General features: G+C 49.7%; 1 protein-coding gene across 5 annotated transcripts in view; it reads left to right on the top strand.

Moving 5' to 3' along the window:
• The first annotated feature begins 13,233 nt into the window (after positions 1 to 13,233).
• TRAK1 (trafficking kinesin protein 1) overlaps positions 13,234 to 23,656 on the top strand; it is a 115,255-nt gene continuing 104,832 nt past the window's right edge. The window contains exon 1 of one of the 5 annotated variants that reach the window (XM_040636918.1): positions 13,234 to 13,491. Coding sequence is in view for 3 of the 5 variants with exons in the window: in XM_040636923.1 (XP_040492857.1) it covers positions 17,036 to 17,126 (91 nt within the window). In the remaining 2 variants the exon portion in view is untranslated. Of the gene's footprint in view, positions 13,492 to 16,925; positions 17,127 to 22,913; positions 22,934 to 23,656 lie in introns of those variants that run through there. The other 4 variants (XM_040636923.1, XM_040636922.1, XM_040636924.1 and 1 more) reach the window with 4 other exon arrangements.

The following is a 23,656-nucleotide window of genomic DNA, read 5'->3' as shown; positions in this document are numbered from 1 at the left end:
TCTGTTTTCAAAAACACAAGGCTATGATTTCACTGTAGTTTGGTGCACATTGAGAAGCTGATATGGAAAAGGGAACGAAGCTTTATTGAGAAATATAGTTCAAAATAAAAATTTCCTATCCTCCTCTGATGCTTAGATGAGAATTTTTTTTCTCTTTCAAGCTTTCAGGTTTTGTGGGCCGGTTTCAGAAGCTGACCTTGGTTCTGTCATTCAGGAAGCCCCTCAAACATTCCCTTCTCACTTCCTAATATGACAGATGACTCAGTGGAAATCCGTTGTACTTCAGAGTCCCCACAATTGTGATTAGCCTGTCATGTAGTTGTAATTAAGTCAGAAGCTTGGCTTGGGGTTATATTCAGTTGGGCACGTCATCCAATTCTCTCAGCATTCATGGAGATTTTACTATATTCCAGGCACTTGAGGCCACAGCAATGAACAAAAGAGGCAGAAACGAGTCTCTATTTTGGTCGGCTTCTGTCCATATGATATGAAGCATAGGATATAAGCCATATGTTCTGAGCTTACATATAGCTTGGTTGTAGGAAGATGCTTGTTGAAATAGGGTTCCCATTTTCCCAACAAGTTAACTCCCATTAGGGGAGCTGTCACGGAGCATTTACTCTGTGTGCTTAGAGTGCATTTGCCTTTACTTTAATATATTATCTCATTTAATCCTTCTGACAGCCCTACATGCTTAGGTACTGTTATTTCCCATTTTATAGAGGAAAGCACTGAGGCTTGTAGAGGCCGACTAACTTTAACTTGCCCCACCTCACACAGTGACGAATGGTGACTGTTTCAAAGGGGCTGAGCTTGTCCTGGAAGGGCTTTAGGAAGTGCATTTGCTCCTGTGATGTTCCTGTGGCTGTGGTGAGGAAATGTACTCACACTTAGGCTGTTCAAAAGCTGTGGGCATCTAGGAAGGTGCAGTGGTGCTAGAGCTCACCCTGCCATCGAGAGGTGAGGGCTGGACTGTCGTGTGGGAGGACAGCCAGGGACCTAATAAGGAAGGGGTAGCAGAGGACTGTTGCGTGTAGTTCTGTGGGTGGGGATAGGACACGAGGTTGGGATGTCTATGAAGATGACACATCCTCTTCTTATATTTGTATGTGTCTCATTTTTGTTAAATCAGACACCCTGTACTCTGCACCCGCTTTTGTGATCTGCCGTTTTCCCAGTTAATCTGTCCTGAGCATCTTGGCTTGACCACCATACGTTTCTCTGCACTGACATTAGAAATGGTGTTACGGGGGCACCTGGGTGGCTTAGTTGGTTAAGCACCTGCCTTTGGCTCAGGTCATAATCCCAGGGTCCTGGGATTGAACCCTGCATCAGGCTCCCTGCTCAGAGGGGAGTCTCCTTCTCCCTCTTCCTTTGCTGCTCCCCGTGCTTGTACTTTCTCTCTGTCAAATAAATAAATAAAATCTTTTAAAAAAAAATTAAAAATGGTGTTACGGTCAGAAGTGTACAGATGTGTTACGTGGATGGGCCATGCTTTATTGAATTGAAATCCGTATTATTAGACGTTTTCATTTTCTAACTGTTCTCTGTTGTGCAGTGCTGAGAACAGGAAAGTTCTCTGTCCACAATTACGATTTTTCCCTAGGAAATACTTGTAGAAGTGGAATTGCACTGTCGTATAAGTACTGCGCGCTAACCGATTGCGCCACTGGAGCTCCAGAAGTGGAATTGCTTTTGGTGCATGCCCCTGCACATGAAGCTAGCTCATTATTGGCACCCTTTTCAGCAGTCTAGGCTCTACCTAGGGGGAAAAAGGTGTCTATTTGATATAACAAGATAGTATCTCATGTTTTTTTTTTTTAATTTACTTTTTTAAAAAAATTTTTTTAAATATTATTTATTTATTTGTCAGTGAGACAGAAAGAGGGAAAGCGCAAGCCAGGGGGAGCAGCAAGTAGAGGGAGAAGCAGGCTCCCCGCTGAGCAAGGAGCCGGATGTGGGACTCGATCCCAGAACCCTGGGATCATGACCTGAGCCAAAGGTAGACACTTAACCGACTGAGCCACCCAGGCATCCCTATCTCCTGTTTTAAATTTTTTTTTATTTTTTATTTTTTTTAAAGATTTTATTTATTTGACAGAGAGAGAGACAGCCAGCGAGAGAGGGAACACAAGCAGGGGGAGTGGGAGAGGAAGAAGCAGGCTCCCAGCGGAAGAGCCTGATGTGGGGCTCGATCCCAGAACTCCGGGATCACGCCCTGAGCCAAAGGCAGACGCTAAACGACTGAGCCACCCAGGCGCCCCCCCATCTCATGTTTTAATTGCCGTTTCTTTGATTTTTTGTGTGTGATTTTTCTCCTGAAAACTATTACTGAATTTCCTTTATTATCGTTTGATGCTTAAGCATTTCATTGGGGATTAACATTTTTCAGTGTAAAATGATCTTCGTGATTTCTTTGAATGCATTTGTCTCAAAACTGACATTATCTTATACTATTAATTTCTTTTTCATGAAGAATTGCTCTTTTTATGTCCAAACCGTCCTGAAAAATTTCCGATCTGCATATGTGGCTAAGAGAAGAACACCATGAACAAAGCTGACGTTCACCTTCTGCATTTATTGGCGTTTGCTGCATACGGCACATTTGCTGTGTGATGTGTAAACAGGCTTGGGTTCAGTACTAGCCCCACCTCCAGGTTCTTGGACCGTGGGTGAGTTACCTCTTGCCCCCGTTTCTCCATCAGCAACGTGAGGACAGGGCCATGATGCAGGCCCCACAGGCCATTGTTGAGTTTTATGTCAGCATGCCTGGGGGCAACGCACCCAGCCCTGACCAGGCACATGGTCACTGTGCAGTAACTGGGAGCCATTAATACTCTTTTCCTTGTTGGAATCATTAAAAGCCAGATTCCTCTCAGGGAGTGAGTGCCGTAAAAGCCAGGCTTTAAGGAGGGGTCATGCACAGAGAACTGCTCCCTCTCCTCTCCTCGTCTCCCACCCTTGTCCCACATTCCTGGACCTCCTTCCCACTCTGGTTATTGTATTAACTTTATCCTGGAGCGTGACAGCTTGGCAGCTGCTGTTCTGGGCCGGGCAAGGTTTATTACTAATTCAGGCCTCTACGCTGAGAGGGCAGGTGAGGCCTCATGTGCTTGCCTTTCCCCAAAGATCTCTGCTCTCTTCCCTCCCACCCTCTTCCCTCCCACAGCGTTTGCTCCCCAGAGACCCCAGGCCCCTTCAGAGTGATGACACATGCATTGGGCTGCAGGGCTTCCTGATGAGGACGTCTGGCTCTTCTCAGGGACCGTTTTCTCTTCAAAGCAGCGGCCCTGCAGCCTGGAATTGTGGAGATGGCCAGCGAGCCATCCCACAGTGATTCTGGATGAGGTTACCACCCTTGCCACCCTCCCCAGCTTTGGCCAGCCTCCAGAACTCGTCGGGGTGTCCTGGGAATGTGAAGAGATCTCTGCTGCAGTTTCGGATTTTCTGATTGGTTTTTGAAGTGGGGCAGGGCCTCTGCCCTGCCTGCCACCTGTCGGGCTGGACTCGCACTCCGGGGCTGGCAGGATAAAGTGTCCAAAGGCCACTCTTTGTCCTGAGTTGGTCTGGGAGTGCAGAGCGAGCCTGTGGTACTGGGGAGACTCCTCTGCAGAGCAACATGCTAGAGTTACCATTCGTCCCCGGGCCTGGGAGCGCCGTCTCTGAGGGACCCACAGCTACGTTTTGAATGTCTTCTCCAGCCTTTAGGGGGGTCTCAGGTGACACATGTCTGTGCGGGGCTCTGGCAGCTGGGGCTCTGAACTCGCTTTGTGCTGGAAGGCGCAGAAAGGGTCCTTTGCGGACAAAAGGGGAGAGGCATGCTGTAGGCGAGGCTCTCTGCTCAGCCTCCCAGGCCGGTCTCGTTTTGCAGGAGAGGGAGCTGGGAGCTATTTCTGGCGTGTTATAAATCTGCCGCCGCCAGCTAGGGAGAGCTGGGACTGTTACGTAAGGCTGTCAGCACACGGCCTTTTATTCCCTTGTCTGCCTTCTTCTGGGAGACAGGGCAGGGAGGCGGCGTGGCTGGGCATTTCTGTGCTCTCCAGGGCAGCAGGATTATTTTGGGACACTGGGGGATCTGGTCACATGACAGCAGCTTTCATTCATGAGACCTGATCGATGAAATGGGCCTGTCCCTCATAGCATGGACTGGGGGCTGGAGGGCAGTGCCATGTGCGGGCGGGTTTGCTTCTGTCCTAAGCAATGTTTAGAAAAGACAAGGCTGAGTTATAGGACCAGACACCAGATTTTTTTCTCCAGTTGCCTGGAGTTATAAGCATTTTCTTTGATTCTTGATTTTCTTTTTCTTTTCCTTTTTTTTTTTTTAAAGATTTTATTTATTTATTCAACAGAGATAGAGACAGCCAGCGAGAGAGGGAACACAAGCAGGGGGAGTGGGAGAGGAAGAAGCAGGCTCATAGCAGAGGAGCCTGATGTGGGGCTCGATCCCGGAACGCCGGGATCACGCCCTGAGCCGAAGGCAGACGCTTAACCGCTGTGCCACCCAGGCGCCCCCGATTCTTGATTTTCTTTTAAAAAACCGTTTTGGGGATTCACTTTCTTTGGAACTGGAGAATGGTCAGCCTTGAAGATGGCATTTATTTTGTGTGTGTGCGCGCGCGTGTGTGTGTGTGTGAGAGCATGAGAGTGTGGGAAAGCAGGTGTTAGGGAGGAAGGCACGCGTGGCAGTCACTCAAGCACCACCCCCCCTTGCACGCCTGCAGCCAGCCTAGTGGAGACCGAGACAGCACCCGCCCACAGTCCCTCGCTGTCCCCAGTCCTGGCCTCTGCCTTTCCAGGGCCCCTTTCCAGGCTTCTCATAGGAGTCCACAAGAGGCCCTGACAGTCGTCCTTGAGACCATATGGCATCTCGTTTCCTGTGCCTTGGGTACCCTGGTGTGGCTCTGACTTTCTGGCTGGGGTGGCCAACACTGGCTCCAAATATTCTTCTTCATGTGCGGGTAGCCACGCTTGCCCTCTTCCAGGATGGCCCTTCCCTCTGTGGTGTGGCGTAGAGGTCATTGAAGTTTTTGTGTGAGTAAGAAATGCTTCCCAGTCCCGCTTCTGTTAGCCGAGATGAAATTTTGAGCCAGGCACTTTAAGGCCCCACTGCCTCACGGAATGAGAAAGGCTCCACCAGGCTCTAGCGTAGGTTCAGTTTTACAGGCAAACGGCTGCAGGCGTGTGAAAGCCTGCAGTGAGCCGTACCGTCCTGCAGGGCCCCGGCGGCTGCTGCTTGGTGGCCTCGCTCTTTCTCCCACATGGTACCATCACCGCAAAACGGCAACTCATCCCCTCCTCATCCCCCAGCTGTTCCAACTGTGCAGATAGTTTCCACTACTTTGCTGCTTGTCCAGTTATTTAGGGAACTGGCCGGGGCTGATGGGAGTGGCGGAAAGGTCAGATGAGGTAGGGAGGGAGCGATAAGATGGAGAAGTAAGGGAGGACCGGACTTGTGTGGCTGCGCCTCGGCGGCATGGGTCCCTCAGAGACGCTCCCATGGCCCTGGAGGTCCCACCGTGGGCTGCCTGCGGGGACACGTAGTTCTTATGTGCACCTGAGTGGTCTCAGTGGGGTCTTCGCTTTGAGTTCCTTTGCCCCTGTTATGGCAAGAGGGTTTATTTGTTTGTTTTTAAAGGTTTATTTATTTGTTTTAGAGAGAGAGAGAGAAAGGGGGGGGAGAGACAGAGAGAGAGAGAGAATCTAAGTGGACTCTGTGCAAGTGCAGACCCCAGCTTGGGACTTGAGCTCACAACCCTGAGGTCACCACCTGAGCCAAAACCAAGAGTCGGATGCTTAACCCACTGTGCCACCCAGGTGCCTCAGGAGGGTTGATTCGAGAGACAGTGGACAGCTGTAAGAGAAGATGAGAGATCACGTGGGGTATGATTCTCCACTTGACTGAACGACATAGTCACACAGGATTACTCACAACTGTAATAGGGCAGTGTCTTTGGGGCTGTTCAGATCTAGGTTCAAATCCTGGGCAAGTTATTTATCTCTCTGAGCCTGTTCCTCTCCTGCAAACAGCAGCTACTGATAATACTTTTATAGGTTGTGAGCGATAAACGAGGTCATGCATGTAAATTACTAAGTCGAGTGCCAGGCCTGTGGCGCATTTTACAATTACAGGAGTGCTGAGGCCTGCTGAGGCCGTCTGTGTTCTGCAAGAGCACAGGCAGGTCTCACCACCTTCGAAGCACACAGCAGTTCGCTCAGAGAAGCAGCTGCGATATAGCTGGCCCGAGAGTGCGGTGAGCCTAGTGCTTGTCGCACCGTAGTCAGGCTTCTTTGTGAGCGAGTCAGCCTCCAGGGAGTGTCTGGGCCCGGGAGTGGGTGCCCACAGTCCACAGCCTGCAAGTTACCTTTTTCTTGAGAGAAGAACAGTGCGTTGTAGACATAAATGTGCCTCCGTGGTCTGTTCAGGTGCTAATGCTTAGGCTCCCGTCCCAGGCCTGGCAGGCCAGCTGCTTTCATTGTGTCTACTCCCAGCTACTTGGCCACCCTTTGGTGGCACCTGCATTTTATAGATGAGAGAAACCTTGGAATCTGACCAAGGACTGCAGTCAGTAGGTGGTGGCAGAGCTGGGACTAAACCCAGGCCTGTCTGGTCCCCGGTGCTGGGTCTCAGTCATCTTCCTGTGGGGCCGAAAGGGTCTGGGCTCTCGTTTGCCCTCTCACCTGGCTGGGGTGACACGGGGGCTCCTGAGGTGTACCGTGCCTTCAGAACCAAAGGCCCTCGTGGGAGGCAAAATTCTAAAGTCGTTCCTTCAGGATTGCCGTCCCCTGGCTTTAGTCAGTCCAGCACTAACCTAGGTTCTGGCACAAAGGGGCTTGCAGATGGAATTAAGGTTATTGGTCACATGACTTTGAGACAGGGTTGAGTGTCCTGGATTATGTGAGCATAATCACACGAGCCCTTAAAAGCAGAGAAGGAAGATGGAAGAGGAGGCTGTCGAGAGGTGGAGGAAGGGGAGGGGAGGCTCCAGGTGTGAGAAGGATTCAACGTACTGTTGCTTTGAGATGAAGGAGGCACAGGCAGGGACCTGGGAAGTGTGACAAGGAACACAGGACAGCTAGGAGCAAAGACCGGCCCCCAGCGGACAGCCCAGCAAGGAAGCAGGGATCTCATTCCTGCAAACAAGAGACCGATTTCCACTGACAACCTGGCTGAGCTTGGATCCACGTTCTTCCCCCAGAGCGCCAGGAAGGGGCGCAACCCTGCTGACCTGTTGCCTGGGGCCCAGTGAGGCCCATGTCAGGTTGCTGACCTATAAACTGTGAGTTGGTCAGTAGGTGTCATTTCAAGCCACCAAACGTGTGGGAGCTTGTCACAGCGTCAGTGGAGGACCGATGGCAATCCTGATGAAGAGTTTGTTCCTTTTTGAAAACTTTTTCCTCTACTTGGACCTATTTGTTCAGAATCACTAAACTATAACAGTAAGTCACAGTCCCCTGATGTGGTGGATGCCTTTGCCCAGAAAACGGAAGCCTCGAAAGCTCAGGCACCTGGCTGGCCATGGAGGGAGTCACCCTGCACTGGCTTCTCCTTGTCACATGTCGGGCCACCAACCTGGAGCCCTGTTCTGATTTTCTCCCGACAGCCTCCGAGTGTGTCCTGGCAGAAGCTCCTTTTTTGGCCCTTGGGAAATCGGCGATTTGTGTCCGCAGAGGGCAGCCGTGTTTGCACAGTATCGCGTGGCTCTCCTGCCAGAGGTCCCCTATACGTGGGTGAAGGAGGAGGGTTCATGCCAATAGTACGGGGGAGGGCGCGGGGGACGGGTTGATGACACAGAGGTCTTCCCATAATTTCCTGTGCTTTTGGGGCTCCTCATGTGGGTTAGCTGCAAGGGACTGTCTGGCTCATGCTCGCTCCAGGTCTTCCCTCATCCGGATGAGGCATCTGAGGCCCAGAGGGACAACGCCGCCTCCTCGGTGTCACACAGCTCTCTGGTTTTAGTTTTGGTTTCCAAAAATCACATGCTGGGGCGGGGGGGAGGGACGAACTTGCACACATGTACTTTGTCAATAACAAACTGCTGTAAGATGAGTGGCCTGTCCCATCCGCTGACAACCAGGGGCTGGATCTGGACCACAAATTGAGAGGCAGAGTGAGGCAGGGGAGCCGGGGTCAAGGGCCTTGGGCTGGAGGCCAGTGAATTCTCTCAGCTCGAATGCAAAGCCGCCTCCATGTGTACTTTCTCCTACTTCTTTTCCTGGCACCTCTTTGGCTGAAGAATTGACCAGGTTGCAGAATTTCTCACTCCTCTGCTGAGAAAAATCCCTCCACCACGCAGGCTCCGCAAGCAGAATTCAGACAGTGAAACAGAGGCGCTTTCATGGCCCCAGACCATCCGCTCTCACTTTGCCTAAGCCCTGTTTGTTTCCTCTGCCTGAAAGAGGCCTTTTGCTTGGTGTGCCAGGGTTTGCCAGAGCCAGAGAGCACCCAGGGCTGCGGCTGCTTTATTTCTGAACCCAGGGAGCCTCACATATGCCCGAGTGTGGTGGACAGAGGGGAAGACAAGAGACCAGGTGTCAGGAACTGTCTTCACGTTGGGTTTCCCTCACTTGTCACTATGAAGACCTGGCTTGCTGGCTCTGTGACCTTTGGAAAGTTACTGAACCTCTCTGAGCTTCCTTTCCTTCACTGCAGTATGGGGCTGGTCACAGTACCCCCGCAAGGTCAAGGAGGTGGTGGTGGGGGATGTAAGTTGGAGCTTCCAAAGTACTCTTGACACAGTGCCTGGTACACACCACGAGCTCTTAATAAAAGTTGATATTATTGGGGCACCTGGTGACTCTCGGTTAAGCAGCCGACTCTTGATTTCGGCTCAGGTCACGATCTCAGGGTCCTGGGATCAAGCCCTGCATTGGGCTCTCTGCTCAGTGGGGAGTCTGCTTCTCCCTCTCCCTCTGCCCCTCCCCCCTCATGCTCTCTTTCACATGCTCTCTCTCTCAAATAAATAAAGAAAATCTTTAAAGAAAAAGCCAACATGGTTAAGACTTTACAATATGCACTGCCTTACAGAATACCGGTGTTCAAAATCGTGCACATTTAGGAACATTCAAGGGTCACTTCTCTTACACAGTAAATAAATAATTTCGGGGGGGAGGCAATTTGAGAATTTGTAAAACTGGAGGGTTTGCTGTGTGCTTAGCACAGTGCTGGCTACTTTACTTGCATCCATGTCTGTAATCCGTTAAACAGATTATAGACGTGTGGGTATTATTGCCTCAGAGAGGAGGAATCCGAGGCTCTGAGACATACAGGAGCTCATCTCTGCTTTTCCCCAGATGATGCTTTGGGGTTGTTGGGGTCACGAGCTGGTGGCCTCGTTTGCAGCAGCTGCTTGCCTCTGGAGTCTTGACTGGATACCTGGCACTGTTTATTTCTGATCCTTGAGCTCTTGGAGATCCGGAGTTACCAGCAGAAAACTGCATTGTGAGTAAAAGCACTGATAAACCACTGTTCTGGGAAAACTGATTTTTGAAATGTCAGGGTGTCTCTCCCAGCACTTCTCACCTGGCTGCACTTTGGGGAAGGAGAGAAGCATCGTCACCCCTCCCCCACCATCCCTGAGGTCTCCCCAGGGGACATGTGCTGTGACTTTCTTTAAGCTAGAAACTGGGTGAGGGACTCGCAAGCCAGCTTTTGAGGGGTTTCTGAATTCCTGATTCCCGAATTGCTGTGTGTGGGTGATCTTACACGAAGTCACATTCTGTGTGTATTGGTCGGTAACGGAAGGAATATGGTGAGGGTCGATTGGAGCCATCCTGGAGAGCCCACGGGATGTGGTCCTCATCCCTGGAACACCTCGGGAGTGCTTCAGAAAGTTTCCTGTTGATTTCCATGAGTCCTCAGGGTTAGCATTTGGAGTTGTGGTTTGGGAGTTTAGACCCTTTGGTTCGTATATGATCATAGAACTACCACTTCATAGCTTCAGGAGATCCCCAGCATCATTTGGACCACGTCCCTTCTTGTTTACGCCTTACCGTTTATTCCGTAAATACTTAGTATCCAACAGATGCCAGGACCAGCCCATGCTTTCAAGATGCGCACAATATGTGGGAGATGTGGGTCCGGGACAAGTGATGATGGAGGCATGGAGGTTGTATCAAATACACGGAGGCTTTTCCCCAAGTGAACTCCATTCAGTAAGCGCCGTGCAGCTAGGTATCATGTGGAGAAAGGTTTCACAGTGAAATAGGATGGGAGACGCTGGCATGTGAAGATTATGGTCAAATCTGCGAATCTATGATTGTTTCAAGCATGTTAGATGAACCTGGCGTGGAGGTGTGTGTCTCAGGTGGGTTATCTCCTCTTCCAGAATTCAGTGTGGGTTGGGCCGGCTGTAATTTGTAACTGTTTTTGTATTGATGGAAGTTTAGGTTGTTTTCATTTGACTTTAATGGGCTAGAGATTGGTCTTTTCATTTCAAGAAGGGCTTCTCAATGCAGTGGGATACTATTCAGCCTTTAGAAAGAATGAAATTCTGACACATGCTCCAACATGGATAAACCTTGAGGATATTACGCTAAGTGACGTAAGTCAGTCGCGAGAAGACATAGTATGGTTCCACTCACATGAGGCACTGAGAGTAGGGAATTCATAGGATAGAAAGTAGATGGTGGTTGCCAGGTTCTGGCAGGAGAGGGGGATGGGGGGTTGTTTAATGGGCGCAGTTTCTGTTCTGCGAGATGAAAAGCGTTCTGGAGGTTGGTTGCACAGCAATGGGAATGTACTCAGCACTACTGAACTTCACACTTAAAAATGGTTAAGAGGGTACATTTTATGTTTTTTGGTTTTTTGTTTTTTTTTTTTACCACAACAAAACAAAAATATGGCCAAAGAAAGTCACGTGGTGAGCATTAAAATTCGCAAATTATGGGATATGATGTATACCTCGAGTGCAGCGTGAATGTGAGTGCACGTGCCTATGTACTTAATTCTTTTCACCGGTGTTTGAGGTGAGAAAACAAATTGGAGTAGTTCTGTTCTACTTAAAAAAGAGAGGCCTCTTGGGGCGCCTGGGTGGCACAGCGGTTAAGCGTCTGCCTTCGGCTCAGGGCGTGATCCCAGAGTCCTGGGATCGAGCCCCACATCAGGCTCCTTTGCTGGGAGCTTGCTTCTTCCTCTCCCACTCCCCCTGCCTGTGTTCCCTCTCTCGCTGGCTGTCTCTCTCTCTGTCAAATAAATAAATAAAATCTTAAAAAAGAAGAAATAGGTGAGGCTTAACTTGTAAAAAAAAAAATCTGTGTATTTGAGAACCCTTGTTTAAAAAAACATACATTGATTTGAATGGACTTTTCCTAGCTTTCAGTAAAACAGTGGCATTTTGCCAAGAGAGAAAGTATTTCAGACTTCTGTGTTAGGATCATCTGGAATGCATCTGAGTACAGATTACGGAAGGTTTGAGTGAGGGTTCAGTCTGTTAGCAGGTGTAAAACTTTTCGAAGGCCATGTTTATTATCTCCCGTCTCTCTGGGCAGGGCGTCTTCCCATGATGATAAATTCATACTGGCTCTGAAACTTTTCCCGGCTGCATGGTTGCCTTCTCTGTTGCGGAGTTGTAATTGACCCCTGCTCTCTGTAGCACGGTGGGTTGTGCTTAGCATTGCACGGTGATAAGCGTCCTGGGCTCAGGTCCGCCCGAGCCAGAGGCCACATAGATCTGGCCAGGCTGCCTCCTCAATTCATTACCATCCCTCCCACCCCAAGTAATGCCTGAAACCGTTTCTTAAAACTCTTGCCAAATTGAACCTTTTATAATCTTTAAATCTTTGTCAGTCCGATAAAGAGGTTTTTTTGTTTGGTTGGTTTTTTTTTTTTTTTTTTGGATCTCTATTAACGTTCCTTAACATGTTTGGTGTGTGTGTTTGTGTTATTTCTTTTTTGGGGACTAGAGAAGCTATATCCTTTGACCATTTTTTTCCCTTTGAGCTGTTTGCTTCAGGTTTGTGAATCGTGCATTATTGAGACGTTAATTCTAAGTGTCCCTTGTTTAGTTTCCCTGCCGTTCTTACTGTAGCAGGCCTTCCTCACCTTCTTTCTTTCCCTTGATCTGTTCATTAGTGAGAGCCTGTAAGGTGTGGTCAGCATACCTGGCTGGAGCTTCCCTGGGAGTATCGGGGATCAAATCTTTAAGCTTTTAAATATCTGACGATGTCTTTCTGTTGTCTTTGCATAGAACAGTCGCTCAGCTGGCTCACAGGTCTCTTCTGGAGGTCTCCTGGTCCACCTCCTCAGACCTCTGCTGCCTGCAATGCTTTTGGGGTTCTGCTTGGGAATTCCAGGCTTTTTCTTATCAGGCAGCTTATCCATTTGTATTTGAATCACTGAGTAGATGTTACAATTTGGTTGACTCTGGTTCCCTTTCACTTTTCACCAGGGATCTACAGGCTTCCCCACTCCTTCCCACTTTATATTAGTGTGTTGGCTTTGATGAGGGCTGAATTCACTTCTATCTAATAGGAACTCTTGGTGTAGTGTGGTAAATAACCTCTTCGGGAAGGAAAAGGTCACAGACCTAGGGCCGTAGTTTTCTTTCAGAACTGATTGTGCTGTGTCGGTGTTGGGTAAAATGTCCGTTAGCTTTCCCCTCTTTCTGTTTTCTTTCTTATTAAAAAAAAAAAACCAACTGTAAACACATTATATATTGGAACAGTAATTCTCAAACTTTGCTGGTCCCAGGATCCCTTAAAAATCATTGCAGATCCCAAAGAGCTTTTGTTCATAGGTATTATATTGATTCATATGTATTGTATTAGAAATCAGAACAGAAAAATGTAAGCCGCAGTGATACAGTACACATTTCCATTAACCAGCCTTCAGGGAAAGGTGTCACCACGCATCACGTGGGCTTGGGAAAACTCCACGTGCATCTGTGAGAGAATGAGAGCTACCTTAGAAAATCTTCTGACCTTGTGAGCCCTTCAGACTGGTCTCAGGGAACCCCAGGGGTTCTCGGATCGTGCTTTGAGAACCGTTGTGCTAAAGTGTGTCCACAATTTACTGCAGTTTCTTTTATCAAAATTGAAGAATTTGATGGGAAATACCTTGGTTTGAAGGACACACTTTGCAGAATTTGCGATCTGAACCCACATCGTCTCAGGGCCCTTATTTTATTGTTGTTGTTGTTGTTGTTTTTTCCCCAGAGACTCTACTAACTCTGCTCTTCTCTCTGGATTGTCCCATAGATTCCCTGTAAGGAGCCCCTGCTGGTGTGCCAGACCTACCGGGGGCTGTCCACCCGACTGCCCCAGACTCCGGCAACGGGGCCCTCGATGGCAGTGGGCACCTCCCCGTGAAACCTGCCAAGCTGGACGCCACAGCTCCGCACGACGACACTTTGGCCAACTCTGTGCCCCCTTTGGAGGCGTGCAACCATGCAGTCCTAGCCTGCAGCCCGGGCATCCCTGAGGAGCACTATGTAAGCGAGGCTGTGGAAGATGCTCCCAGCTGCAGAGGGTACCGGGATGCCTGCACCATCACCGGTAAGGGGGCCTTTCTTGCCGGGGATGGGGTGGGACGTGTGGCCACAGGAATGGGTCTGGGGGAGGCGTGAAGGGCCAGGGAGGAAAGGTCTGAGTGCAAAGAGTCTGTCTGATGTCTGAGCTTTGGGATTTTGAGACCCGTCATCCAGAACCAACGTGAGACGACGAATTGCCGTGGAGGTTAAGGATGGGAATTTTGAACCCTGAGCAGCCTGCTTGGCCTGTAGCGATGCTCAGTGTAGTTTGGCGCCTCTCCCTCTCGCTGAGGCTCAGTTTCTGATTCACACATAAAGACAGGTGGAATGGAAATCACACACAGCTGCGTTGTGGGGTGCAAACATGGGGAACTGCTCGCAGTGCCCGGCGGCTACTGGCAAGGCTTGCTTGGATAGCGCTTCTTTCAGAAGCCTGCATCAGTCACACCTTCCCCGTGTCCCAGGAGCAGAGCGCATCGTGCTGGAGCTCTTCTCGTTCCTTTTCCCCCGCGGGGTCATCAGGACAGTGCTTGGAGCCCGAGCAGATGTGGCGTAGGCCGGTGTGCACACACAGCAGTGAGGAGCCTTGTTAGTTACATCCAGATGCCTTCATAGCAACGTTCGCCCCAGTTCTTGTTTTGTCCGCAGTGTTTACTTTTCTCCTCCTATTTGAGATAATGCCCAGTGACAGCTGAAAATGTGGAGATTTGCCTCCAGTAACTTTCCACTGCTCTGTCCCACAGTTGAGCACGGGGGACCTCCTGTGTGTCAGGAGTGTCCCGAGTACAGAGGGCCACCGGGATGGCCCAGGATCCTAGCCTGGGTGCCTTGCCCTCGTGTTGAGCTCCAGCCCCATGACTGGCCCTCCCTCTGCGCATGCACTGAATCCCACCCCTACTGGCCTGCCCACTTCTGGAAGGAGACATTGCCGGCAGCTCCTCCGCCACCAAGTCACCCATTGCCCTTCGTTCATGGAGCTCTCCTATTAGCACAGAGACGTGCTGTGATCTCTCCCTTTGTGAAAAGAACCGTTCGCGGCCCCCACAGCCAGTGTGCGTACCCGTGTCTCCGCTCCTCTCTGTGTTCACCACATTTTCTCTTCTGTTCTCACCTGCGTCCGGTGTGAGCAGGCTGCGAGCCCACCATTCCCCCAGCACTGAGGGCCTTGTCCAGTGCGGGGTCAGTCCTTAGCCTTCATCTTCTTGCCTTTTCAGCAGGAGTTGACACTGCCGACCACTCCCTTCTCCTGGAAATCTGGCCCTCCCTTGGCTCCCCGATTATCCTGTTCTCCTTCCTTGCTGGCTGTTGCACCTCCCGAGACGGGATGTTGGAGGGCCTGGGGCTCAGTCCTTCTAGCCCCTCACTCTCTCATCAGCACCCGTGCCCTAGGTGATCTCCCCCAGTCTCCAGGATTTAAAACCTGCCCCACGCTGACCCCTGTCTAGCTCCTGTCCTCAGACTAATCCTCTCCCCTGGAGGCCAGGCATGTTGGTCTAACTCCACATACGACATCTCCGCCTGGATGCTTATAGGCATCTTAAACTCGAACAGCCAAAAATGAACCAATTTCTGCCTCTGCCTGCTTTTCCTTTGGTCTGCCTTGTCTTTATAAATGGTACTTCTGTCCTTCCAGTTGCCCAGGCCAAACACCTTGGAGGTATTCATGACCTCTGTATCTTTCACACCCCAGTTTGCTGGGAAGTCTGTTGGCTCTGTCTTCAGCGTGTCCAGAATTTGACAGCTTCTCACCAGCTCCACGGCATCTACCCTGTTCCATGCCACCTTCCTCTTACGTCTGAATTATTGCGATGGCCTCCTGATTGGGTCTCCTGCTTCTCCGCTTGCTTCTGTGCAGTCTGTTCTCTGTCTACCCACCAAAGAGGCTTTCTAAACACACATGATTTATTTACCTCTTCCACTCCAAACCTCCAGTGGTCTCCTATCTGACCATGGCCTGTGGGGGTCTAAGTGACAGGGCTTTCCTACCCCTCTGACGGTCTCATCTGTGCCCACTCCACCCCAGACACACTGGCCTCCTTGCTACTCCTTGGACTCACCAGGAATGTGCTGCCTCAGGACCTTTGTTCTTGCTGCTGCCCAGCACCTGGATCGCCTTACCCTCCTCCCCTCCCCCCCATGTCCTTATGATTCCCTCTTCACTTTCTCCAAAGGGCATTTCATTAGAGGCCTTTTCATGACTGCCCTGAATGAAGAGTGGTCCACCACTTCCTTTCCCCTTCTCCCTTTCCTGCCTTTCCTTCCTCCCCAGATTTAGTCATGAGCTACTATGTGTTTGTATATTGAGGGCAAGGACTTTGTGCAGCCCTGAATCTCATTGACTAAAATAGTACCTCACGCGGCCAGTGCTTGGCTAGTGGGGTCTCTTATCCCCTTTTTACAGGTAAAGAGATTAAATCATGAGAGGTTCAGCATCCTGCCTAAGATCCCTGAGCTCTGAGGGGTGAGATTTATGTGCAGGTCACGACCCTGGGCCCCCAGGAATACAGTCCAGTGGGGTGGATGGATGAGCAAGTGAAAATCCGCTGTGCGCCATGGTCAGCACAGTGATAAGCATGGGCACGTGGGAGCACACTGAGGAGGGTGCCTGGCCGAGCCTGGGAGAGGAAAGGTTGGGGGACGACCAGGAGGGCTTCCTGGAGGAGGCAGTATCCCGACTGCGTCATTTGTCCAAGCACGTGAACTAACTCCTGGGCTTCCGGTGGCATCTGTGCCAGCGAAATCCAGGAAACATCCAACCTGTTGAAGTAGTTTTCACTTTCTCTGAACATGACAACCGAGGACAAAGAAATGGTAGAATGCAGTGCTGAAACTTCAGACCCCATGGGGCGTGGTGCCCGGAGGCTCTTTGCTGGGACGTCAGTGGCAAGCACGGAGGACAGCTGAGCTGCAGAGCTCTGTGCTGTCACGTTTGGCAGTGGCTCAGTAAACAGAAGCATGAGCACAGGCCCTGTTACATGTTCAAGGTGCTGGGCAGCCGGACGATGCAGGACCTGCTCAGGTTCAAGTCTTACTAGATGGTCACTGAGAGGAGGCCACAGAGTGAAAAATATTCTCAGAGAGACCTGGAGTGTCCCCAGGAACGGCTCTGTGGCTCCCGGGGCTTTGCCAAGCGCAGTCCCGGGAGCCCACTTGGCACAGGGCCTCTGACGAATACCCTCCGCCCCCGGTTCCCAGCGAGCAGCGAGGTGAACAGCAGACTTTTTGTTCCTCGTTAATGTTTCACAAAGCCCCACGTCCAGCACAAAGCCCTGCGCCCCCGCTCCTCCCCCTCCCCTCAACTTAAGGAGATCACATTTTTTTGGGTGCGTCGTTTTCTTTTTGGGGCGGTTTAACGAGATGAGCCGATAGGGTGCCCAGGCTGCCTGGAGTTACGTAACCCATTGTGCCTCCAGAGCCGCTCACAATCTCAGGATTTGCCCCGACAAGCAGACCGAGAAAGCTGCCGAGGAAGGCACGGGAGGGTGGCTGTGCCGAGGTCCTGCCCGAGCTGGGGTTCGCATGGAGAATCCCCTTTCTCTCTGAATTGCCGTTGGAGTTGACTTCTGTACATGGCATTGGTGCTTCAGGTCGGGCAGCCCGTCGGGGCCCAGCCTCTGCCCGCGCTCTGCCAAGGCGAGCTCATTCGGACGAACTCAGGCGGTAAGTTGTCTGCTGTTTGTTTTCTCTGCGGGGCGTCCAGAAAGGAGATGAGACCACAGGAGAAGTAGTGTCTCTCCTGCTCTGTTCTGCTGGGCGGGTCGTCCTTGGGCACGTGGTGGGGAAATGGCAATATTGAATCATCAAGGGGCAGAGCCGAGGGTCCTTGCAGCTGCTCCTGCCCCGTCCCCTCGTCCCGGAGGCTCAGGGGAGGCAGTGACATAGGGCCGTGAGGGGCAGCTCTGAGTTGGGATCAGGCCTCCCAGGCTCCCACCGCCTTCCCCTTTGTGGTTCTTTGCAGCAACTAAACGGGGAGGGTCTCCAAGACCCCCTCTGGCCTCTCTGACTCTTCAGTTTTTCCTAATCCTGTGTCTTCATCCTGGTTTCTCAGAACCTTGCCTGGCTTCTGGGTCAGCGAGGACTTTTTTGAGAGGTGAAGAACAGAGTTAGTGTCTCCCTTCCTCCTCCTCTCTTTTCTGCCTTGCCTTTTTTTTTTTTTTCTTTACTAAGCCTGCTTGGCCCCGTCCGTACCTCTGATCCACACCCCAGCGGTGGAGAGTGTGCGAATCAGCTCTGCTCTGGCTTGTCTCCCCTGCGGTGGGGCTGATCAGAGTCCGATGAGGGATGAGCGTCTGGTGTCTGTCCTGTCTACATGCGCTTACCAACAGCTGTCTGGGCCCAAAGCCAGTACACTGAGAGGCAGGCCCCTCTGGCCTGTTCAAATTGGTTCAGTTTTCAGGACGTTTAAGAGTTTGGGTGAGAGGTGATGGGGTACTGTGAGTGTGTGTGGGGGGCTATGTAAAGCCCCTCCAGGTGTGTTCTGTGATTCTGTTCAGCCAATAGCTCCTCAAGGCCAGCATTTTGCTGGGTCCAGCATGAGAACTGGCTCTGGCTCTGAGCACGGGAGGTGGGTGGAGGTGTAGATGACCAGCGGTGGCCCCACGAGAATCGCTCCCACTCTGCAGATCCACTGTTTAGGATTTGTTCCTTTTCTATCACAAGCCTAAGCCATCAAACTTGATGGTTTATCCTCTGAAAACATGCTCAGAGAAAATATCACAGATGTCTTTTATGAATTCAGTTTAACGTCTTGCTTATCAGTTCCTGTCTAGTGTAAAATTCATGTGTTTTTCCATTGAGAAGTTATAACCTAAATGGTACTTGGCTGAATGAAACAGACAGAAGAATGGACTATGAAATATCCCTTCTTACACGGGGTGAGAAAATGGGAGTTAGAATCCAGGGAATGGGACGCCTGGGTGTCTCAGTCGTTAAGCGTCTGCCTTCGGCTCAGGGCGTGATCCCAGGGTCCTGGGATCGAGCCCCGCATTAGGCTCCCTGCTCCGCTGCAAGCCTGCTTCTTCCTCTCCCACGCCCCCTGCTAGTGTTCCCTCTCTCGCTGGCTGTCTCTCTCTCTGCCAAATAAATAAATAAAATCTTAAAAAAAAAAAAAAGAATCCAGGGAATTACACATGTTTTCTAAACTCATAACTTGGAAATGTTCTTTTCTTCTTCTTAGTGGAATCTGCTCTGTTTAACAGTTGGTTTTTGCACGTGGAATGCAGGAGGAAGGCCTCGTATGGTGATTTCCAGAGCTAATGTTTAATCTTCAGCAAAACATGCAAATGTTCACATCTGTCTTTTAAACACTCTGTAAGTGATTTTGGAGGCCAGCAGCTGATCCTCCTGCCCCCTCAGTCCCTCATTGTGAGGTGAGTGGGGAGAATTTTTGTCATACAGGATCTTTGACATACATTGTAAAATTTAGGTAAAATGTATTAGTAAGATTCTTAGCATGCAATCAGAAGCTGTAGTTCCAGGTGCTTAATATATCTATATATCTATATCTATATTTATATCTATATATCTGTTTATCTTCCTAACGGGTTTTCATTTTGAATTTGAAACAAGTTTTGAACGTATCCAGCATATTCCTGTTGGTCTTTGCCCATTTTAAACCATTTTAGGAAGCTGGCAAATAGTAAATTATGTTAAACAAAATTAAAGAGTAATCTTATTTTTTTAAAGATTTTATTTATTAATTTATTAGAGAGAGAGCACACGCACACAAGCAGGGGGAAGGGGCAGAGGCAGAGGGAAAAGCAGACTGCCCACTGAGCAGGGAGCCTGACGCGGAACTCGATCCCAGGACCCTGGGATCGTGACCTGAGCCGAAGGCAGATGCTTAACCAACTGAGCCACCCAGGTGCCCCGAGAGTGATCGTATCGTACAGTATTAATCAGGTGTGCTCTGCAGGGCTTCAGAACATTGATCCCAGCCGCAAATAGCATTCCTCATGGTGTTCTTTCAGATGCTCCTTTTTCATAATGGATTTATATTAATTTGATTTGCAGATATCAGAGTGAGGGTTGCTTCATACATGCTTTTGTCAAGGTAGCCACTTTTCGATGTGACCAGACCAGGGTTCAGGGGCATTTGCTGGCTGAGGGGCCAGGTGTGGGCCTCTGGCCTCAGCACCTTGTTTGCCCCCTTGGCCAGGGTCTGCTGTAGGGGCTTTCCAGGCACTCAGCGAGAGGGGGTGTGCTGCTGACAGGAGCAGGCCTTGCAGCTGGGTTCAGATGTTCCCCTGTCTGCGCAGTTCAGCGGTGACTGTGGGACTCTTGGCCCAGAGAGACCTGTCTGTGTTCCCTGCCCCCAATCTGGTGTGAACATGGACAGATTTGAGCCCTTCAAGCTGACACCATCATGAACTGGAACTTTATAGCAGTAATTAGACCTGGAACGAATCAGATTTCATAAATCATGTATTAGTCAGGGCTCTCCAGAGAAACAGAACCAACAGGATATACATATATAAAGAGGTTTATTATGAAGAATTGACTCACAGGATTATGGAGGCTGAGAAGTCCCAAGGTCTGCCGTCAGCAAGCTGGAGACCCAGGAGAGCCAGTGCTGTAGCTCCAGGCCAAAGACTGGCAGCTTGCAAGCGAGGAAGAGCCAGTGTTTCAGTTTGAGTCCAAAGGCAGGAAAAAGCTGATGTCAGCTTCAAGGCAGTCAGGCAGGAGGAATTTTCGTACTGGAGCGAGGTCTCTTTGTTCTATTCAGGCCTTCACCAGATTGGATGAGGCCCACCCACATTAAGGAGGGCAGTCTGCTTTACTCTGTCTACTGATTTAAATGTTAATCTCTTCCAAAAATACCCTCACAGAAACACCCAGAATAATGTTTGGCCAAATATCTGGGCATCCCATGGCTCAGTCAAGTTGACAGTTAGCCAAATGCTAACACAGGCTGACACTTACGGGTGGTTGCTCGGTGCCTGGCAGGCTTCCAAGCACTGCTGTGGAAACTCATTTCTTCCTTGGCACAACCCTACGGGGGCAGGGGTTAGGTACCGTTATCACCTGTACCTTTAAGAAGGTGTAGAGTGGAGTGGCTTGTCCTCTTATGTAAAATAGGGGTCCGTGGGGTTTAGACCCAGCAGTGTCATTTGCTGACCCTATTTCAATGAACTTCCTCCATTGTGAAAATTTTTAAAAATAATTTCATTTAACTAGGGTTTCAAATTATAAAGATTTTATGTATTTGTCAGAGAGAGAGCAAGAGAGCACAAGCAGGGGGAGCAGCAGACAGAGGCAGAGGGAGAAGCAGGCTGCCTGCTGAGCAGGGAGCCGGATGCCAGGCTCCATTCCAGGACCCTGGGATCATGACCTGAGCCAAAGGCAGGCGTTTAACCAACTGAGCCACCCAGGCGCCCCTAGGGTTTCAAATTATAAAAATAATACATGCAAGTGGTAAAACTCGAATTGTACCAAAGTACAGCAATGTAGAATAAGTCACTTTACCATCTATATAGTTTAGCGTTTTTTTTTTTAAATCATTCCAAGAAGTTTTTTTCTAAATTCTTTTTCAGAAAAACACAAATGGGACCATACCCTATACCCAGATCTGCATTTTTAAAAAGTTGACATGACTGCCTATGATTATTCATTACAGTACATATAATATTGCCTTATTCTTTAGAATAGCTACAAAGTCTCCTGTTGTTTCTCATCCTTAACATTTTTTTAATCCAGCAATTCTCAGATGTACTGTTTCTTTTCATAACATATTTTTAAATTCATCCTTTATTAATTGCAAACGAATGGATCACTAATCCTTCTAAAGGCCATTGTAAGAGAACCAGTGTCATGGCTCACTGTCACGCAGACAAGAAGCTGAAGCACAGGGCTGTGACCTGGATTTGGGCTGTGAGTGCACGCACATGGCCTCCTCAGGGTGCGTGATCATCAGTCAGGTCCCGCCTCTGCAGGTGGAATCACCGGGAAGGTGGCAGCTGCAAAGGCAACTGACCGTGTGCTGGGCACTTAAGGTGCAAGCAAGAGCCACTGTTTGGGGCAGACTCCTCTTGGTGGAGCCTTTACATTATTTCCGGGGTTGGCATTTTAACAGTGCTCCAAGGAACATTCTTGCATTTATATCTTTCGGTTCACCTATCCTATGTGTCTGTAGGGTAACAGGGAATGTGCGTTTAGGATTTGGTCTATGTCACAGCACTGCCCTCCAGAGAGCCTGCACCCATTAAGTGCCTAGTGTGAGTGTGAGGGAGTGGCCATTTCTTGCCACCTGTGGGCATCAGCAACCCTTTTCATCTCGGTTAATCAGGTAGTCATGAAAAAGGGTACTTTATTTTATTTTGTACCTTTTCATTATGGATAGTCTGTGCCTCTTTTTTTTTGTTTTATTTTCTGCAAACAGCTTGTTTTTTTAGTCTTTGCTCATTTTTCCAGTGGGTTGTTGACCTTTAAGAGGTATAATTGAGTTTCTGTTGTGCGTACAGAGGATAGGGCAGTGTGCCAGGTTGAGAATCTTTTATGTTTCAGAAGAGGAAAAATGTCTTAAAAAAAGTCACATGAATTACTATTTACTATTTATTTGTTATTCATAGGAGAAGCAGAGGGTGATAAAGATTGTGTAAAAGGGATTTCTGAAGTGGTATTTCCAAGAAGGTTTCTGTGGGAAAGCAGTATTTAAGCAGAAGTCTGAAGGATACGTAGGAGTTCGCAGGGTGGGGAGGGGAGAAGACAGCGTGAGCAAAGGCCCTGTGGTGGGAAGATTATTGGCAGTAAGAGCTAACATTGATAGAGCACCTACTATGTACTAGATGTTGTCCTAAATGCCTTTTATACCTACCAGCATTTCATTCTCATGTATCTCTTATGTAGCCTACTTCCCCAGACCTTGGCCATTTAGAACAGCAAACCTTTATAGTCTCACATATTTCTGTGGGTTGAGAAGTTAGGAGTAGCTTAGCTGGGTGGTTCTAATTCAGGGTCCCTCGTAAGGTCGACGTTCCCAGATATTTGAGCAACTATGTGATGAAGACACTTGTGAGGAGAATTTCTGGAGTGGGGAACTTTAGTTTTGATGGATGTTGCCAGAGAGGTTGTATTTTTGTATTGCTCAGATAAAGCGGGGGTGTCTGGGCCCACACCCCCTGCACCCACTTGCACCCAGGGTATTAGCAAACACCTCGCGGTTTGCCAACCGAGGTGTGAAAACAAGCGCACAGATGGTCTCGATTTATATTCCTCTCAGTACGTAGAGGGAGTTTTTATTTTTATTTTCCATATCTCAGAGAGATGCTTCTTAACAGTTTCTGTTTTTAGCACATGGAGTAGTTACTTCCATAATTCTGCGTAAGAGAATAGTAATCGACGCTGTCCTTCCATTCTTTGCCGACGGTAGAGAAGGTCTCCCGTACCTGCCCCGCCGGCTTGCCGCGAGGACTCGCTGAGTTACTACACGCAGAGGGCTGAGCATGCCGTGGGCACATAGTCAGTGTTCAGTGAGTCAGTTTCTGTGTGGTTGTGTTGCCTGCTGTCTATTTATCATCTGTCCTTTGTCTGTCTGTCTCGCTATCACTGTCTGTTCATCTGTGTGTCTTTGGCCTGGAGGAAAGCCCTGGGCTGCCTGAGGCTGGCTTGGTAGGTGGAGGGTCAAGGGGAAGGACCACGGGTTGCATAGCCGGTCGCATAGCCGTTTCACCTGTTGCCCTTCTGCTCTCCCTTGGTTTGCGGTCCCCTTCCCCCTCTTCCGTCTGTCTCACTGTCTCGCTGTCTCTGAGACGGTCCCAGGGCTCCTCCGCCCATTTCTGGGCCCCACGCTTACTCTGTCCGTTCTGACATCAGCATGCTCCCATTTGACTCTCAGAAATGTGCTTATCTCTTACCCGCTCGTGGCTCTTCTCTCACTTCCTCCTTCCTTTGCCCGGCTGGGTTTGTTCTTCCTTTTTTGTGCCTTTACTGCTGTCCGTGTTCTGGGGCCCGCTCTGCAGGGAGTGGCAAGCTGGGCCGGATTTGGTCCTGTCACTGGAAGGCCTTGCCAGGAGGCTTAAGGGAGGGGCGGGTCTCGGAGGCTTCTGGAGTGTTGGGGAGGCAGAATTTGTTTCTCTGCCTGTCTGATGGGAATGATGGACTTATTGGGGGGAGCAAGTGACATGTTTCTGTGAAATACCTAGAAAACTCTGATGCTCTGCAGGAAGCCCAGTAGCACGTTCTACAGTGATGGA

This window comes from Ursus maritimus, unplaced genomic scaffold (assembly GCF_017311325.1).
Source record: "Ursus maritimus isolate PB19 unplaced genomic scaffold, ASM1731132v1 scaffold_20, whole genome shotgun sequence".
NCBI lineage: Eukaryota > Metazoa > Chordata > Mammalia > Carnivora > Ursidae > Ursus > Ursus maritimus.
This window is presented reverse-complemented; position numbering and strand designations above follow the sequence as displayed.